The sequence below is a fragment of the Oncorhynchus mykiss genome, chromosome 6, assembly GCF_013265735.2.
Source record: "Oncorhynchus mykiss isolate Arlee chromosome 6, USDA_OmykA_1.1, whole genome shotgun sequence".
In the NCBI taxonomy this organism is placed as follows: Eukaryota; Metazoa; Chordata; class Actinopteri; order Salmoniformes; family Salmonidae; genus Oncorhynchus; species Oncorhynchus mykiss.
Window position 1 is genome coordinate 88,892,193 of NC_048570.1, and position 16,078 is coordinate 88,908,270.

The following is a 16,078-nucleotide window of genomic DNA, read 5'->3' on the forward strand; positions in this document are numbered from 1 at the left end:
TGTGTGTTTACAGGCAGTAGGACCTGACATCATTCACGTTGAACTAGACTGTGTGTTTACAGGCAGTAGGACCTGACATCATTCACGTTGAACTAGACTGTGTGTTTACAGGCAGTAGCAACAGCGTGACTTTGGATCATTAGAAAGCATTCGCCAAAACCCGCGAGTCTCCTTACATTTGGGAACTTTACAGTCCAATTGATCAAACAACCAAGAAGTTGTGAAAAGGGTCAATAGTCGGAAGAGTTGCAGAGTCAATAAAAAGAATACCATTATTCATTAGATGCTTTTTCCATGAATTATTCTATTTTCTCTGCAACCATATGGTCTATCTACTAGAAACTATTGGACAATATGGACACAGATATATAACAAATAAATACTATTTATGAATACATTTTTTTTAAGTTCAAGTATTCATTACCAAAGTTACCATAGATTATCTGTTAATTACCAAAATTACTGAAGATTCCGGTAACTTTGGTAAATTACCGGTAGTTTTGCAACACTACACATACCAATCCACAGACACCAGCCACCCAGACACCAGCCACCCACAGACACCAGCCACCCACAGACACCAGCCACCCACAGACACCAGCCACCCACCAGACACCAGCCACCCACCAGACACCAGCCACCCACCAGACACCAGCCACCCACAGACACCAGCCACCCACAGACACCAGCCACCCACAGACACCAGCCACCCACCAGACACCAGCAACCCACCAGACACCAGCCACCCACAGACACCAGCCACCCACAGACACCCACAGACACCAGCCACCCACAGACACCAGCCACCCACAGACACCAGCCACCCACCAGACACCAGCCACCCACAGACACCAGCCACCCACCAGACACCAGCCACCCACCAGACACCAGCCACCCACCAGACACCAGCCACCCACCAGACACCAGCCACCCACAGACCAGCCACCAGCCACCCACCAGACACCAGCCACCCACAGACACCAGCCACCCACAGACACCAGCCACCCACCAGACACCAGCCACCCACCAGACACCAGCCACCCACCAGACACCAGCCACCCACCAGACACCAGCCACCCACAAGACACCAGCCACCCACCAGACACCAGCCACCCACCAGACACCAGCCACCCACAGACACCAGCCACCCACAGACACCAGCCACCCACAGACACCAGCCACCCACAGACACCAGCCACCCACAGACACCAGCCACCCACAGACACCAGCCACCCACAGACACCCTTACCTAGACTGGTGGGTTTGATGAGCTCGTCCAGCATATCGTAGAAGGGCAGCCTCTGCAGCTTGACGTCTGGGTGCACCGGATGCAGGGTGGCCGAGGTGGGCAGGTGGTGCGCCAGCCCGCTGAGCTCATGCTTGCCAGGCCCCAGCAACGAGATGGGCAGCAGGGCAGCCGGCGAGGGTACTCCCCCGTGCCCGTGGCCCTCATACACCAGCTGGCTGAGGCCGGCAGGTAGGGCGGCGGTGCCCCCTCCTCCCGAGGCAGGGTAGTGTGGTCCGGGCAGGACCAGCTCTGAGGGAGAGCCCATCTTGGTGGGGAAGCGTCTGCAGTACAGCTCCTTGATCTTCATCTGCACGGCGGGGCTGCAGCCGGCTTTCAGGAGATGCAAGGCCATGGTTAACAGCTCATGTTTTCGCCCATGTTTGTTGCGGCCCGCGTAACCTAGCAGAACCTGCAGCTCTGAAACGCGCAGGCTCATCACCATTTGCTGTGGAGGGGAGACAGAGAGAGACAGAGAGAGAAAGAGCGAGCGAACGAGAGAGAGAGAGAGAGAGAGAAAGAAAGAGAGCGAGCGAGCGAGAGAAAGAAAGAGAGCGAGTGAGAGAGAAAGAAAGAGAGCGAGTGAGAGAGAAAGAAAGAGAGCGAGAGAGAGAGAGAGACAGAGAGAGAAAGAAAGAGCGAGAGAGAGAGAGGCAGAGAGAGAGAGAGAGAGAGAGAGAGAGAGAGAGAGAGAGTGTGTTGAGTTAGGTTAAAGGAAATGAGTCTACAAAACTCCTGAAGTACTCCTTGCTTAAACCAACAAAGGTGCCTGGTCGGCGTAGCGTGAAACATGGACAACAGCGTAGGAGAAGTCTAATGATCAGTTGCCTCACACAGAAGAGCTTTAACTATCATTGCCAGTTTGTGAAGAATCCATGAAGGGAACGCAATGCGCCATTATTCCATCACTCAAGAAGATATACATTACACCTAAAAACCCAGTTAACTTTAATATACACCCTTTTTTAAATGTATTTTAAATTGTACCTTTATTTAACGAGGCAAGTCAGTTAAGAACAAATTCTTATTTTCAATGACGGCCTAGGAACAGTGGGCTAACTGCCTGTTCAGGGGCAGAACGACAGATTTTTACCTTGGCAGCTTGCAACCTTCCGGTTACTAGTCCAACGCTCTAACCACTAGGCTACCCTGCCGCCCCCAGACATCGTATTCTATGCATTCTTGCAGTTGTTTCACCTCAACAATAGTCCTACTGCTTTAGACTGGGTAGCCAAATAGCTTCATTTTGATTCATGATTTTGAATTTTCATGGCACAGATTAAGCTAAATCCATCAAATGAATGTGTAAACTATGTGATATAGGCTAATACGTATCACCAGCTCTCTCATATGGGTTGATGCAGGCCGAGTTTACACTACAGATAATTACATGTGGCGAGGGTGTGATATGAATTTCAATGAAGTGTTATCAGACCAGGTTCCTACCAGTACGACCTGTGGACTGGAACCAGTTCATGAGTGAGCTGATACTAATTCCATGGTAATGAGATGCAAATTGTTCATTATCTACAATAATGAAATGCCCATGCATATTAATAATGTATGTTCTCCATGCTATGGGTGGACATTCAGAGCAACTAACATCTCATTTGCTCTTGGGCTGGGAATTGCCAGGGACCTCACAATATGATACTTAGGTGCCGATACCACAGCGTTCATTTCATCAACAAAAATATTGACTATAATATAAAACAGACCCAGAAAAAAATATAGAAAATGAGACGAGAAAATGATCTCTATGACAAAAATCAGACTACTAAGTGGACTGGACAAGAGTTTCTGGAACGATTGAGCGCTTTTCAGTGATAAGCTCAATTAATATTAGCAGCAGCCCAGATGTGCAGCGCATTCAGCAGTGGGAAGGACACGTCACACCCAGCACACACAGCCTACATCAGCTGGTGAGCTGCAGGGGAGCAAGCGATGAGTGTGAAGTCAGGCAGACAGGCACAGCTTATAGTGTACACATCACACAGGCGACTCTCTTGCTTTTTACCTCCAGCCTTCTAGTTAGCTACCCTTTGGCTGCTTAAGAAACACAAGCTGCTTTACAAAATAAATAAAAAACAGCAGCATTGAGTTTAGTAGTAAAACAGCAGTCTGGCTATGTTTTTCTCTCCCTTGAGTAATCTAGAGAAAAGTAGGCCGTCTTTGAATTTGTAGTCACGCTCAGCCCCTCCCACTTTTCTCACTGTGTTTCATATACGGGTTTTATAGACAACGCCACCACGTCTCCCTCTTTTCCTCTGCGAACTGATCGATTCTAGACCTTATAGGCTACCGTACAAAAGACATGACCCATAATACTGACGCTATATCGGAGGGCCACGTTTTATATTCATAAAGCATATCACGGGCCATTCTAAAGCTAGGCTACTAGCGGACCGGATCGTTAACCATTTGTTTAGGCTACACCTTGTGCAGTTATGTTACCACATTAACTAGCTACAGCGAACAACCCGGGGAAAGCAATGTTATGGAACACTCAGAAAGAGGCTATGTAGAACACAAACACGCCTCTCTGACATGTTGAATAAGGAATAACGCCGGCTCTATTCATGGCATTTCTATGTGCCACGTTCTAAATGTTAGCATTTAGTTAGCATCCTATGAGGATTCCTTAGTAGTTGTTAGCATTTAGTTAGCATCCTATGAGGATTCCTTAGTAGTTGTTAGCATCCTATGAGGATTCCTTAGTAGTTGTTAGCATCCTATAAGGAGTCCTTAGTAGTTATTAGCATTTAGTTAGCATCCTATGAGGATTCCTTAGTAGTTGTTAGCATTTTGGTAAATTACACTTTTTGGGCTTTGAATATTAGCACTTTTTAAATAAATACCTACAGTCAACATGTGCACAAGGTCCAGCACAAGCTTCATTATGAGGTACTGGGTTACCCAAAACAGCAGTTTGAGACAGTCACACGTGTTTGTTTACAAAGAAGAACAACAAGCAAAGCTTATGGAGGGTGAGTCACTCCAGCAGCGCAACTTAAGTGAGGTGATAATGTGTGGTTCTGAAAGACTAAGGTAGCAGGATAACACTGGGTGTATCAGGGCTGTTTCAGACCACACCGGGTGGGTGTGGAATGAGGTGACAGGTCCACTGAGCAGCAGCTGTGTGTTTTCTTATGGAAAACAGCCCTCAGAAGCTCTAATGTAATAGGTTACATAATAATCAAATATATGGGTAAAATAGCAGATATGATGGCAGCACATAAGTCAACGTGACAGGCACACGCAGCACACACCCCTAGTATAACAAACGCCCTGGGCGTGGAATATTGGAGACTTGGATAGCCACCTTCATATCATTTATCTTAATGACAGGGGAGAGATAAAACCAGTGATTAAAACACAGAGCACTAAAACCTCCCCTGAGCTGCTACCCCCCCACACACACACTCCCAGTAGTCAACCACATACACAAGCTGAAGAGAGAGAGAGGGGGAAAGATAGAGAGAGTGCAAGAGACAGTGCTATGTTTCTCATGCGAATAAAGCCCATTGAATTGAGAGCAAGAGAGAGAGTGTGTATCTGTCTTTCTGAAATCTCTCATAACCCAGCTACCACTGACACTAGCCCTAGAAACCCTAACTGTAGCTTAGAATAGCCCAGCTATCACTGTGACACTAGCCCTAGAAACCCTATCTATCTTTAGCTTAGCATAGCCCAGCTACCACCAGCCCTAGAAACCCTAACTGTAGCTTAGAATAGCCCTGCTACCACTAACACCAGCCCTAGAAACCCTAACTGTAGCGTAGCATAGCCCAGCTACCACTAACACCAGCCCTAAAAACCCTAACTGTAGGTTAGAATAGCCCAGCTACCACTAACACCAGCCCTAGAAACCCTAACTGTAGCTTAGAATAGCCCAGCTATCACTAACACCAGCCCTAGAAACCCTAACTGTAGCTTAGCATAGCCCAGCTACCACTAACACCAGCCCTAGAAACCCTAACTGTAGCTTAGCATAGCCCAGCTACCACTAACTCTAGAAACCCTAACTGTAGATTAGCATAGCCCAGCTACCACTAACACTAGCCCTAGAAATGCTAACTGTAGATTAGCATAGTCCAGCTACCACTAACACTTGCCCTAGAAACCCTAACTGTACCTTAGCACAGCCTAACTACCACTGTGACACTAGCCCTACAAACCCTATCTAACTTTAGCTTAGCCCAGCTACCACTGACACTATCCCTAGAAACCCTGTCTAACTGTAGCTTAGTATAGCCCAGCTACCACGAACACTCACCCTAGAAACCCTAAAAGGGAACCCAAACCGGCTGGCGGTGCACTTGCTAGCTAATTTGTTCTATTTACCTAGCTTGCTGTTGCTAGCTAATTTGTCCTGGGATATAAACATTGAGTTGTTATTTTACCTGAAATGCACAAGGTCCTCTACTCCGACAATTAATCCACACATAAAACGGTCAACCAAATAGTTTCTAGTCATCTCTACTCCTTCCAGGATTTATCATCTTTGAATATATATGGTGATTGGCATCTAGACTTTCATAGTATTACCACGACGACCGGCAAAACAGTTTGTCTTTCAATCACCCACGTGGGTATAACCAATGAGGAGATGGCACGTGAGTACCTGCTTCTATAAACCTAACTGTAGCTTAGCATAGCCCAGCTACCACTAACACTAGCCCTAGAAACCCTATCCAACTGTTGCTTAGCATAGCCCAGCTACCACTAACACTAGCCCTAGAAACCCTATCCAACTGTAGCTTAGCATAGCCCAGCTACCACTAACACTAGCCCTAGAAACCCTAACTGTAGCTTAGCATAGCCCAGCTACCACTAACACTAGCCCTAGAAACCCTATCCAACTGTTGCTTAGCATAGCCCAGCTACCACTAACACTAGCCCTAGAAACCCTATCCAACTGTAGCTTAGCATAGCCCAGCTACCACTAACACTAGCCCTAGAAACCCTAACTGTAGCTTAGCATAGCACACACAGAACTGTACACATATTCCCCCCCCTTTACCACACTGCGGATGTGTAACATTCCTCCACTGACCTGAAGAAAAGTGAGGGAAAACAAATAGAGACAAAAACACTGGAGCCAGAGGAGGAGACAGACAGCAGGACAGAGCACTCTCTCTCTTTTCCTGACTCATCATACAAGGCCCAATCATCATATTTACAGTTACAGTAATTATCAGGACACTGTTTTGAAAGGAGGTCTGGTGTGGTTTTAGCACACAGGCCAAAACATCTGATGTCACACAGTCCTTTAGGCCATGCTGTGAGAGGAGTGATGGGTCCAGACTCCAAGCATGTAGCATCAATCCTAGCATCATGAGGATTTAGGCTATACAGCTATTAGCAAGGCCTACAACAGTGTTCCCAAAACTCCATCCTCAGGAACCCAAGGAGAGCACATTTTGGTTTGCGCCCTAACACTACACAGTTGATGATCAAAGCTTGATAATTAGCTAATTATATGAATCAGCTGTGTAGCGTTAGGGCAAAAACCAAAAAGGGGCCCCCCTGGGGGTCCCCAGGACTGAGTTTGGGAATCGCTGGCCTTATTGAGTAAGTCACACTTCACTCTGTCCTCTATTTTTACTGCAGCACATAGGCTACACTTCCTGTGCTTTCCTTATAAAATAAAGGAAATGTGTATGATAAGGCAGTAAAGCACACAGAAGATTCAGACACATAAATTCTAATTGAATCCAGCCTAACATACTGATATATCATATCTGACAGCGAAGTAACGCCCTCTGGCATTTCTGTCTCCAGCAGTTCAACTTTGATTTCTGGTCACACAGATGGGGTCTTAGAAAACACCTTCAATAACACAGAACAACACACATGTTGAAGACCTCTGCTAACTCGTATTAACCTCTACATAGCACCCTAAAGAAAAGTAAAGGTATGACATATTTTACTATGTTACTGGTATGACTGTACAGACCGGTTTGAGTTTTTACTTTACCTTCTATAAAAAAGGTATTTAAAATGATTGGTTTGTTAAATGGATACTCTTCTACTTGAGTCATCTCTCTCTCTCTCCATCAATTAAATTCAATTCAAGGGCTTTATTGGCATGGGAAACACATGTTAACATCGTCAAAGCAAGTGAAATAGATAAAAACAAAAGTGAAATAAACAATAAAAAATGAACAGTAAACATTACTCCTAAAAGTTCCAAAAGAATAAATAAATTTCAAATGTAATATTTAAGCAATAAGGCCCAATGCGTCGTGCCTAAGAACAGCCCTTAGCCGTGGTATATTGGCCATATACCCACAAACCCCCGAGGTGCCTTATTGCTATTATGAACTGGTTACCAACGTAATTAGAGCAGTAAAAACAAATGCTTTGTCATACCCGTGGTATACGGTCTGATATACCACGGCTGTCAGCCAATCAGCATTCAGGGCTCTAACCATCCAGATATATATATATATATATATATATATAATATATATATATATATACACACAGTGTTGTAATGATGTGCAAATAGTTATAAGTTAAACAGGGAAAATAAATATGGGTTGTATTTTCAATGGTGTTTGTTCTTCACTGGTTGACCTTTTCTTGTAGCACAAGGTCATACATCTGGCTGCTGTGATGGCACACTGTGGTATTTCAACCAAGAGATACAAGAGTTTATCAAAATTGCATTTGTTTTTCTTAATTCTTTGTTGGTCTGTGTAATCTGAGGGAAATGTGTGTCTCTAATATGGTCATACAATTGGGCAGGAGGATAGGAATTGCAGCTCAGTTTCCACCTCATGTTGTGGGCAGTGTGCATATAGCCTGTCTTCTCTTGAGAGCCAGTTCTGCCTACAGTGGCCTTTCTCAATAGCAAGGCTATGCTCACTGAGTCTGTACATAGTCAAAGCTTTCCTTAAGTTTGGGTCAGTCACAGTGGTCAGGTATTTTGCCACTGTGTACTCTCTGTTTAGGGCCTAATAGCATTCTCGTTTCCTCAGATTTTTTTGTAAATTCTTTCCAATGTATCAAGTAATTATCTTTTTGTTTTCTCATGATTTGGTTGGGTCTAATTGTGTTGCTGTCCTGGGGCTCTGTGGGGTGTGTTTGTGAACAGAGCCCCAGGACCAGCTTGCGTAGGGGACACTTATTCAGGTTCATCTCTCTGTAGGTGATGGCTTTGTTATGGAAGGTTTAGGAATCACTTCCTTTTAGGTGATTGTAGTATGTAACGACCCTTTATCGATTTTGATAATTACTGGGTAATTAGGCCGATACATTATTTGGTGTTTGACGATGTACACGGAGGATATTTTAGGATAATTCTGCATGCAGAGTCTCACTAAAATAAATTGTAAGCTGAATATGCTAAATCGCTAATTAGTAAGCAAAAGTAGCTAGCTAATACAGCCTGATAACAGTGCTTGTGTAGGCCTAAATCAGCATGTTTGTGCAACAGTATTTTCTAAATCAGAGAGGAATAGGCAAAGCATAAATGTTGGCTACATGAAGTACGAGAAAACATTTATTGTAGACAAAGATTATAAGTTCCCACTCTCCTGGGTAACACTGACCAACACTTTGGTTCCTACCCTGTCAAAGTAATAAATCCACAGAGATCCTATTAGTATAATAATTCCTAATTCCCTGGCTTTTTCATTCGTTGTCATGTCAAACACCATATTCAGTGACCGCTTTTACATTCTAACTATAGAATTATGATAATCATCATTATATTTCCAGGATTCCAACATCTCAAGTGTTCTGATCTAAATCGCAAATTGCAATATTTGGTTAAAAATCAGGCTAGATTTTTTTTGCCCATATCGTGCAGCTCTACGTGGCACTTTTTGTTGAAGTTTGATTGAACAGTGTAAAACAATCAGAATGGAGAAATTGCCAATGAAATCCCATAATGTCTGTGTTGCCACCCAGGCATCATGCACAACTCATGAAGCAAATGTAAAACTTATATTATTTAAAATACCGTCAAATGTGAAGAAGGAAAAAAAATGGTGATATGATATTTTGGCCATATCGCCCTATACTAAACTATTTTTAACTCTACTGTCCGGTCCTGCACTGCACTCTCCTGTGCTCTACTCTGCTGTCCAAACTTGTGAAACAGATTTGGTGGGGTCAGGACAACCCAAATTTGGTCTTAACGTCTGCACAGTTCTTCCAGTAAATGTGTTTTGGTAAAATGTTCAGTGGAAATGTTAAAAGGTGTCATTGTTCATAGAGTTGTATGGTTTGTTTAACTTAGCAATCATTAGTTGTTTGTTTGTCATACATTTCAAATGAAAAATCAGCGTCTCAGCGTCTGTTACCTTGGAATTGCCCTGGTGTATTTTCTATAGGTTGAGGGGGAGTAGAGTAGAGTGCTAGTGAGCATTCATTCCTTTGGAGTGTGGGAAGGAGGGAGAGAGGGAAGGAAGGAGGGAAGGAAGGAGAGAGGGAAGGATACAAGCAGCGGAGCTCCCAAAACAAATTAAATTCTCCACAGCTCCTGTGAAAACAGAGGCAATCATGAGGAGCTATGGCGAGGTAGGGTGAAGGAGCAGGTGTGAGGAGCGCTGGAGAGGTAGGTTGAAGGGGCAGGCGTGAGGAGCGCTGGAAAGGTAGGGTGAAGGAGCAGGGGTGAGGAGCGCTGGAGAGGTAGGGTGAAGGAGCAGGGGTGAGGAGCGCTGGAGAGGTAGGGTGAAGGAGCAGGGGTGAGGAGCACTGGAGAGGTAGGGTGAAGGGGCAGGCGTGAGGAGCGCTGGAGAGGTAGGGTGAAGGGGCAGAGGTGAGGAGCGCTGGTGAGGTAGGGTGAAGGAGCAGGAGTGAGGAGCACTGGAGAGGTGGGGTGAAGGAGCAGGTGTGAGGAGCGCTGGAGAGGTAGGTTGAAGGAGCAGGTGTGAGGAGCGCTGGAGAGGTAGGGTGAAGGGGCAGGCGTGAGGAGCGCTGGAGAGGTAGGGTGAAGGGGCAGGCGTGAGGAGCGCTGGAGAGGTAGGGTGAAGGGGCAGGCGTGAGGAGCGCTGGAGAGGTAGGGTGAAGGGGCAGGCGTGAGGAGCGCTGGAGAGGTAGGGTGAAGGGGCAGGCGTGAGGAGCGCTGGAGAGGTAGGGTGAAGGGGCAGGCGTGAGGAGCGCTGGAGAGGTAGGGTGAAGGGGCAGGAGTGAGGAGCACTGGAGAGGTAGGGTGAAGGGGCAGGCGTGAGGAGCGCTGGAGAGGTAGGGTGAAGGAGCAGGCGTGAGGAGCGCTGGAGAGGTAGGGTGAAGGGGCAGGCGTGAGGAGCGCTGGAGAGGTAGGGTGAAGGGGCAGGCGTGAGGAGCGCTGGAGAGGTAGGGTGAAGGGGCAGGCGTGAGGAGCGCTGGAGAGGTAGGGTGAAGGGGCAGGCGTGAGGAGCGCTGGAGAGGTAGGGTGAAGGGGCAGGAGTGAGGAGCACTGGAGAGGTAGGGTGAAGGGGCAGGAGTGAGGAGCACTGGAGAGGAAGTGTGAAGGGACAGGCATGAGGAGAGCTGGTCTGGGACAGTATAAGAGCCTAGAGCAGCCTACTATTTAACAGAACTGAGTAGCCTAGATATGGCCAGCGACACCCGTCTATTCACTACTTACACACTGATATCCATGTCTGGGTCAGCAGAGACCATAGCTCTAAGACATCTATGCAACGTAGGCCCTGGTCTATTTGCATGTAGGCCAAGCATCAAAACATACAATAGGTCAAGCATCAAAACGTACAGTAGTACAATAGGCCAAGCATCAAAACGTACAATAGGCCAAGCATCAAAACGTACAGTAGTACAATAGGTCAAGCATCAAAACGTACAGTAGTACAATAGGCCAAGCATCAAAACGTACAGTAGTACAATAGGCCAAGCATCAAAACGTACAGTAGTACAATAGGCCAAGCATCAAAACGTACAGTAGTACAATAGGCCAAGCATCAAAACGTACAGTAGTACAATAGGCCATTTAATTAAGTTTTTTTTTAAACGCTGCAGATGAGAAGGTGTCACCAAATGTGAACTCCACAATGTAACTATATGGAATATAGAGCACGGAGAACAACTAAGGACTGCTGCTGTGGCAGGTCTGATTCTTCAGCAGAACACCAGCGTTCAGTGGAGAGTTACAGACAGAGCTACAGACAGAGACACAGAGAACTACAGACAGAGACACAGACAGAGCGAGAGAGAGAGACACATACAGAGCTACAGACAGAGAGAGAGAGCAATCACACCAGCAAGATTAGTGACCTGTTGCCACAAGAAAAGGGCAACCAGTGAAGAACAAACACCATTGTAAATACAACCCATATTTATGTTTATTTATTTTCCCTTTCGTACTATAACTATTTGCACATCATTACAACACTGTATATATACACATAATATGACATTTGAAATGTCCTTATTATTTTTGGAACTTTTGTAAGTGTAATGTTTACTGTAAATTTTTCAATTTCACTTTTGTTAATTATCTATTTAACTTGCTTTGGCAATGCAAACATACATTTCCCATGCCAGTAAAGCCCTTGAATAGAATTGAGAGACAGAGAAACAGAGATCAGACCTATGCCCCTCCTGCCCACCCCATGCCCCCACTCCAGCAAAGAGGGCTTCAACATGAGTCACACAGACGGCCTGAGGTCATCTGCCTTTGGCCTAAAGAGCAGGAACCTGGACATTACCAAAGAAATTAGAAATACAGACATAATCATCCTGCGAGAATTATGGTATAGATGAGACGGACCCACTGGTTGCCCTCTAGGTTACAGAGAGCTGGTAGTCCCATCCACCAAACTACCAGGTGTGAAACAGGGAAGGGACTCAGGGGGTACGCTAATTTGGTATAGAGCAGCCCTAACTCACTCTATTAAATTGATCAAAATAATAATATTTTGGCTAGAAATTCTAAAGGAAATGATCTCAACAGAGAAATGTCCTCCTGTGTGCTACCTATATCTCCCCAATAGAATCCCCATACTTTAATGAAGACAGCTTCTCCATCCTGGAGGGGGAAATCAATCATTTCCAGGCCCAGGGGCATATGTACTAGTCTGTGGTGACCTAAATGACAGAACTGGACAAGAACCTGACACCCTCAGCACACAGGGGAACAAACACCTACCTGGAGGTGACAGCATTCCATCCCCCATGTGGCCCCGTAGGCACAACTACGACAACATCACCAACAGAAACAGGTCACAACTCCTGCAGCTTGGTCACACGCTGGGTCTGTACATAGTCAACGGTAGGCTTCGAGGGGACTCCTATGGTAGGTACACCTATAGCTCTGTTACATCCTGGGTCTGTACATAGTCAACGGTAGGCTTCGAGGGGACTCCTATGGTAGGTACACCTATAGCTCTGTTACATCCTGGGTCTGTACATAGTCAACGGTAGACTTCGAGGGGACTCCTATGGTAGGTACACCTATAGCTCTGTTACATCCTGGGTCTGTACATAGTCAACGGTAGGCTTCGAGGGGACTCCTATGGTAGGTACACCTATAGCTCTGTTACATCCTGGGTCTGTACATAGTCAACGGTAGGCTTCGAGGGGACTCCTATGGTAGGTACACCTATAGCTCTGTTACATCCTGGGTCTGTACATAGTCAACGGTAGGCTTCGAGGGGACTCCTATGGTAGGTACACCTATAGCTCTGTTACATCCTGGGTCTGTACATAGTCAACGGTAGACTTCGAGGGGACTCCTATGGTAGGTACACCTATAGCTCTGTTACATCCTGGGTCTGTACATAGTCAACGGTAGGCTTCGAGGGGACTCCTATGGTAGGTACACCTATAGCTCTGTTACATCCTGGGTCTGTACATAGTCAACGGTAGGCTTCGAGGGGACTCCTATGGTAGGTACACCTATAGCTCTGTTACATCCTGGGTCTGTACATAACGGTAGGCTTCGAGGGGACTCCTATGGTAGGTACACCTATAGCTCTGTTACATCCTGGGTCTGTACATAGTCAACGGTAGGCTTCGAGGGGACTCCTATGGTAGGTACACCTATAGCTCTGTTACATCCTGGGTCTGTACATAGTCAACGGTAGGCTTCGAGGGGACTCCTATGGTAGGTACACCTATAGCTCTGTTACATCCTGGGTCTGTACATAGTCAACGGTAGGCTTCGAGGGGACTCCTATGGTAGGTACACCTATAGCTCTGTTACATCCTGGGTCTGTACATAGTCAACGGTAGACTTCGAGGGGACTCCTATGGTAGGTACACCTATAGCTCTGTTACATCCTGGGTCTGTACATAGTCAACGGTAGGCTTCGAGGGGACTCCTATGGTAGGTACACCTATAGCTCTGTTACATCCTGGGTCTGTACATAGTCAACGGTAGGCTTCGAGGGGACTCCTATGGTAGGTACACCTATAGCTCTGTTACATCCTGGGTCTGTACATAGTCAACGGTAGACTTCGAGGGGACTCCTATGGTAGGTACACCTATAGCTCTGTTACATCCTGGGTCTGTACATAGTCAACGGTAGGCTTCGAGGGGACTCCTATGGTAGGTACACCTATAGCTCTGTTACATCCTGGGTCTGTACATAGTCAACGGTAGGCTTCGAGGGGACTCCTATGGTAGGTACACCTATAGCTCTGTTACATCCTGGGTCTGTACATAGTCAACGGTAGGCTTCGAGGGGACTCCTATGGTAGGTACACCTATAGCTCTGTTACATCCTGGGTCTGTACATAGTCAACGGTAGACTTCGAGGGGACTCCTATGGTAGGTACACCTATAGCTCTGTTACATCCTGGGTCTGTACATAGTCAACGGTAGGCTTCGAGGGGACTCCTATGGTAGGTACACCTATAGCTCTGTTACATCCTGGGTCTGTACATAGTCAACGGTAGACTTCGAGGGGACTCCTATGGTAGGTACACCTATAGCTCTGTTACATCGTGGGTCTGTACATAGTCAACGGTAGGCTTCGAGGGGACTCCTATGGTAGGTACACCTATAGCTCTATTACATCCTGGGTCTGTACATAGTCAACGGTAGACTTCGAGGGGACTCCTATGGTAGGTACACCTATAGCTCTGTTACATCCTGGGTCTGTACATAGTCAACGGTAGACTTCGAGGGGACTCCTATGGTAGGTACACCTATAGCTCTGTTACATCCTGGGTCTGTACATAGTCAACGGTAGGCTTCGAGGGGACTCCTATGGTAGGTACACCTATAGCTCTGTTACATCCTGGGTCTGTACATAGTCAACGGTAGACTTCGAGGGGACTCCTATGGTAGGTACACCTATAGCTCTGTTACATCCTGGGTCTGTACATAGTCAACGGTAGACTTCGAGGGGACTCCTATGGTAGGTACACCTATAGCTCTGTTACATCCTGGGTCTGTACATAGTCAACGGTAGGCTTCGAGGGGACTCCTATGGTAGGTACACCTATAGCTCTGTTACATTCTGGGTCTGTACATAGTCAACGGTAGACTTCGAGGGGACTCCTATGGTAGGTACACCTATAGCTCTGTTACATCCTGGGTCTGTACATAGTCAACGGTAGACTTCGAGGGGACTCCTATGGTAGGTACACCTATAGCTCTGTTACATCCTGGGTCTGTACATAGTCAACGGTAGGCTTCGAGGGGACTCCTATGGTAGGTACACCTATAGCTCTGTTACATCCTGGGTCTGTACATAGTCAACGGTAGACTTCGAGGGGACTCCTATGGTAGGTACACCTATAGCTCTGTTACATCCTGGGTCTGTACATAGTCAACGGTAGACTTCGAGGGGACTCCTATGGTAGGTACACCTATAGCTCTGTTACATCCTGGGTCTGTACATAGTCAACGGTAGGCTTCGAGGGGACTCCTATGGTAGGTACACCTATAGCTCTGTTACATCCTGGGTCTGTACATAGTCAACGGTAGACTTCGAGGGGACTCCTATGGTAGGTACACCTATAGCTCTGTTACATCCTGGGTCTGTACATAGTCAACGGTAGGCTTCGAGGGGACTCCTATGGTAGGTACTAGAGGTCGACCGATTATGATTTTTCAACACCGATACCGATTATTGGAAGACCAAAAAAAGCCGATACCGATTAGCCAATTTTTATTTATTTATTTGTAATAATGACAATTACAACAATACTGAATGAACATTTATTTTAACTTCATATAATACATCAATAAAAATCAATTTAGCCCCAAATAAATAATGAAACATGTTCAATTTGGTTTAAATAATGCAAAAACAAAGTGTTGGAGAAGTAAAAGTGCAGTATGTGCCATGTAAGAAAGCTAACGTTTAAGTTCCTTGCTCAGAACATGAGAACATATGAAAGCTGGTGGTTCCTTTTAACATGAGTCTTCAATATTCCCAGGTAAGAAGTTTTAGGTTGTAGTTAATATAGTTATTATAGGACTATTTCTCTCTATACCATTTGTATTTCATATACCTTTGACTATTGGATGTTCTTATAGGCACTATAGTATTGCCAGTGTAACAGTATAGCTTTCATCCCTCTCCTAGCCCCTACCTGGGCTCGAACGAGGAACACATCGACAACACCCACTCCAAGTCTCAGAGCGAGTGACGTTTGAAACGCTTTAAGCACCAGCTGTCAGAGCAGCTCACAGATCACTGCACTTGTTCATAGCCCATCTGTATACAGCCCTCGTTCTAGCTACCTCATCCCCATACTGTATTTATTTATTTTGCTCATTTTGCATCACAGTATCTCTACTTGCACATCCATCTTTTGCACATCTACCATTCCAGTGTTTAATTGCCGTATTGTAATTACTTCGCCACCTTGGCCCATTTATTGCCT

The 16,078-nt window shown here is 45.9% G+C and overlaps 1 protein-coding gene across 2 annotated transcripts in view; it reads right to left on the reverse strand.

The window, feature by feature from the left end:
* Positions 1–16,078, reverse strand: part of LOC118936482 (E3 SUMO-protein ligase PIAS1-like) — a 122,435-nt gene that overhangs the window by 63,496 nt on the left and 42,861 nt on the right. For both annotated transcript variants that reach the window (XM_036981423.1, XM_036981422.1), the window contains exon 2: positions 1,250–1,733. In XM_036981423.1, the coding sequence (XP_036837318.1) occupies positions 1,250–1,733 (484 nt within the window). The remainder of the gene's footprint in view (positions 1–1,249; positions 1,734–16,078) is intronic.